General features: G+C 41.4%; 1 protein-coding gene across 1 annotated transcript; it reads right to left on the bottom strand.

The window, feature by feature from the left end:
- Window positions 1-356: 356 nt before the first annotated feature.
- RRAGA (Ras related GTP binding A) lies at window positions 357-2,022 on the bottom strand. Its single transcript, XM_037797235.1, has one exon. The coding sequence runs from the start codon at window positions 1,728-1,730 to the stop codon at window positions 789-791; it is 942 nt and encodes a 313-aa protein (XP_037653163.1). The 5' UTR covers window positions 1,731-2,022; the 3' UTR covers window positions 357-788.
- Between the last annotated feature and the right edge of the window lie 2,321 nt (window positions 2,023-4,343).

The following is a 4,343-nucleotide window of genomic DNA, read 5'->3' as shown; positions in this document are numbered from 1 at the left end:
CACCATTCTAAATGCTTTCCACGCTTCAATGTAATCGTGGAATCCTTTTAGAATTCTCATGAGGTAGTGCCATTCTAAACCACATTTTACAAATGAGGAAACACGCACAGTGAAATTATCTTGCCCAAACTCAAAGAGCTAGTAGTGAAGGGATCCAAATAGTAATTCAACTCAGGTGGTATGGCTCCAAGGCCAGACTCTTAAACCACTTTGCTTCAGCTGCTATGAAACATTCCTAAGGAGATGGGGGCTAAGACCACAAGATCAAATTTGCTAATTAAGGAATACTCGCTGGCAGTCAGAATCTTTAGATTTATATTATTAACTACCTTCAAATTATTTCAAATAACACCATATTTTAAATTGCTAACAACAAATGTTTTATTCATGATTGAAGCAAAGAATAATTTATAAATGCATTTTACACCTTGCTGACAAAATAGTAACATCCCATTTTTGCAAGGTGATACGGAATACAGGAAGATACCGTTATAAGGGCTTTGATGTATAAATTTATTATAACCAGGTAATCAGAACACACACAAACCACCTTTAGTGTTACACCATACGAACTTCAGAAAAAAACACTTTGAAGCTCTACTGGATAGCTGAGTAAATAGCGTCCAATGTATAAAGACTGGGGAATAGGGAAGAAAGACGGCAGTAGTAAGCAACATTCAAAGCCCACTTATAAGCACAGAACATTATGAATTTTTTTTTTTTGTAAAGAGAGGATGCAGGGGGAAAAAAGGCAATTCAGCATTTTCAGAAACAGCATTTGGCAAAATTCAACGCATAAGGAGACTATGCTTAGGACCATCGACTCTCTCCAGCTTCTCAAAGTGTTTCCTGGCATTGCGAATGTTGATCAAAGTAGCTGCAGAAGGGATCGATGGATCCGACATAACAACCATCACGTACGTGTTTGATGTGAAGATGTCGATGAAAGCGGCGAAGTTAGAATTCCTAACTTCCATACTCTGGAAAGAAGCGGCCAACTTACTGCAACTCAGCTTGAACTGCTTAATGATGTTGCTGATCTTCTCAAATCGGTGGACGTCACGCTGCTCTTTGCATTGATAATGGGAAATAACCAAGAACGTAGCTCTCTCGAACAGCAGAACTTCATCGGCCTCAATAATTTGGGCAAAATTCCTTAGGTTCATCTCTAGCTGCTGAACGTTAGGAATCAGCTGATAGACAATACTGGACCAGGCTTTGTACAGCGTTTCATCCCAGATGGATGTTCGAAAACAAGCGCACTCCAGGGGGCGAGACAAACGCCTCAGGTCTTCCTCTCGCTCTTTAAAAATCAAGTCACGCTGATCCTCCTGAACCAGATCCATTTTGTGCACCAGGCAAAAGATCTTGGCATCTGGCGAGTTCTGGAGGATGGCCTCCAGACATGACTGGTAGTAATGCATGTCCTTTTCCAGTTCGCGGCTCTCCACGTCAAACACGTAAATCAAAACCTCGACATTACGGAAGATGTTGTCTCGCTGGCTGGTGAAGTAGTTTTCCATAAAGGTGTCTTGACCGCCACAGTCCCACAGGTTCAGAACAAGGTTCCCCAGAAATCGGACGTGGGAGTGCTCCACGTCAATGGTGGCACCTAGGCGCCGGGTGTCGCGAGCAATATAATTTGCAAAGATAATCGACCTCATGCTGGTTTTCCCCGACCCGCTCTTTCCCATCAATAGCACCTTTTTCTTCATGGCTGTATTTGGCATCACCCGCCGGGGCCGCCACGGACTGGGCCTGAGGGAGCGGCCTATCTGCAGCACGGAGAGAGGGGCTGGGAATTGCACGGAGCTCCGCTGGCTGAGCCTCGGTCCTCCCCGCCCCACAGCTTTGCAGTCGGAGAAGCCGAAGGCGCGAGCTTGCGAGCTTGGTGCTTGAAAGGCGCGGCGGGGTCGACTATTCCTCAGAAAAGAGAATCTGGGAACAAACCCCGGCCACCGCTCGAGAGAAACTAGCGCCTTCCGGAAAGGTGAACCGCTGCGTCCCCGCCACCACCCACTTCCGGCGGCGATCTCGCGAGAATACCCGCGCTCAGCCGTCACTGACCAAGAAGCTTCGGTAAACTGCTACTTGAATGACAGCGAACCAGATCCATGCGGAAGATAATGACAGACAATCTCGGGACTCTGGTGTTTAATTCGTCTATTTAAACTGGTCTTACCTAAGGGGTGCATCAATGGATGGTCGAGAGAATGCTGCCATCTTGTGGCGAAAGAAATGAATTCGCTTGCAGAACAAGGTGTGCTTGGGTGCTTTTCGGCAGGGGCCGCAAACGGGTGCTGTGGAGGAAAGTGCTACCTCCTCAGCCCACTTAGGCCTCCCTAGGTTCCCTATCTTAATGAATACAAGGGCAGAGCATATTAAAACTAAAGGTGAGGAAAGCGAGGCTTAGAGAAGTTAAGGGGTTGTTCAGTGCTACACAGCGACATGGTAAATCCTTAGAGGAAGACATCCTGACTCCCAATTAGTGCTTTTCCACTTGGAATCAAGTTTCTTTCTCACACCTGCGTTTCCTGTAATCTCAAACTTGAGAATTTATAAACAGAATTCCAAAGCTCCAGGAAACTATAGTATGGAGCCACGTGCATTTATTCAATTATCACAATAACTTTCTGAATAAATAACCCTATTTTAAACTGAGGAAATTGAAGCCCAGGGAGATTAAGTAACTTGCCAAGTTACAGTTATTGAGTGATGAAATGGAATTTGAATTCGTAGAGTCCGACTTCGAGTCTAGGTGCCTAATATAGGTCACAATGCCTCCCTAAAAATATACCATCGTTCTGCCATTGGTCTTTGGTAGATGAATAAATTAGTTATCAGGATACTGAAACCTCCTAAGTTAGGATAATATCTTCCGTAAAACCCTTTTCAGAGTGATGATGAATGGTACAAATACAAGGAATTAATTCTTCCATTAATTCAAAGAAATATTGGAATGCCTACTAATGTGTAGGGCAATAAGTTAATGTCTTTATTTTTTACACTCACACTCTACTGGCTGGAAATAATTTTCCCTCACAGTCTTGGAGGCATTGTTGCATTGTCTTTTAGCTTCTAATACGTCTGATTTCTGCTGCTATGGCCTATTTTTTTATCTCTAAAATTTTATTTGATTTTCTCATCTTTAATGTTCTAAAATGTAATAATTGGCATTGTTGAATCCTAACTTTTATTGTGCTGGGCCCTCCAATATGCCTTTTAATCTGGAAACCTATACCCTTTAATTCTGGAAGATGTATTTTTTTTTTAAATATTCTTCTTCCATTTTTTTTATTCTCTCTTAGGGATACTCCAATGATTTGGATGTTGAATGTCAAGGATTCTCATCCAATGTTCCTATATTCTCTTTCCTATTTCCTATTTCTTTCTTTTTGTTCTGTTCTTTAGGAGATTTTTGTCATCTTTATCTTTCAACTCTTCTTTGGAGTTTTAAATTTTGTTACATATTAAATTTTTGATATTTCTTGTATTGATTTTTCCTTTTAAAAATATAAATTTTCTTCCTTGGATTACATACCATTTGTCTTTCTGAAGATATTAGTAACAAAAAAAAATAGTTTTCATTTCCTGTTTAGTCTTTGTTTCTTCCAAGTTCCTTTTGTTTGTTCTTTTGTTTGGGTCTCTCTTCTTCCTGTTATAAGCTTTCCTCAGTTATTGCTTCGGTTTGCTAAAGCTGCTGAAATACAATATGCCAGAAATGGGTTGGCTTTTACAATGGGGATTTATTAGCTTACAAATTTACAGTTCTAAGGCCATGAAAATGTCCAGATAAAGGTATCAACAGGACCCTATTCAGTAATAAAAAGTTTTGAGGCTCATCCATATTTTATGATGTATTATGTATTATGATGTATTTTCTCTGAAGACCAGTTACCAGTGACTCCTGTGTCAGATAGCAAGGCACGTGGCAGCATCTGCTGGTCCTTCTCTCCTGATTTTCCTTGCTTCAGCTTCTGGATTCTCCGTCTGTGGCTTTTTCTCTAAACGTCTCTGGGTTTTTCTTTGTTAGCTTCTCAGAATTCCATCTCTTTGTTTCTATATGTGTTTTTTCTCTCATAAAGGACTCCAGTAAAAGGATTAAGACCCACCTTGAATTGGGTGGATCACATCTCAATTTAAATAACCTAACCAAAAGGTCCCACCCGTAGTAGGTCTGTACCCATGAGAATGGATTAAAAGAACATGGCCTTTTCTGGGGTACATAACAGCTTCAAGCCACTGCAGTTATCTAGTGATATTTGTCTGTCTGCTCCTATTTAAAGCTGTTTAAAGCCTCACAGTAGCACGGGAAAACTGTGAGGCTCATTGAAGAATGAGCT

This window comes from Choloepus didactylus, chromosome 10, assembly GCF_015220235.1.
Source record: "Choloepus didactylus isolate mChoDid1 chromosome 10, mChoDid1.pri, whole genome shotgun sequence".
NCBI classification, from domain to species: Eukaryota; Metazoa; Chordata; class Mammalia; order Pilosa; family Megalonychidae; genus Choloepus; species Choloepus didactylus.
Note: the sequence above shows the minus strand (reverse complement) of the source record. Positions and strands in the feature narration are given on the sequence as shown.

Bases quoted from the DNA above. Each gene is read 5' to 3' on its own strand.
- RRAGA (XM_037797235.1), bottom strand. From the start codon at position 1,730: ATGCCAAATACAGCCATGAAGAAAAAGGTGCTATTGATGGGAAAGAGC.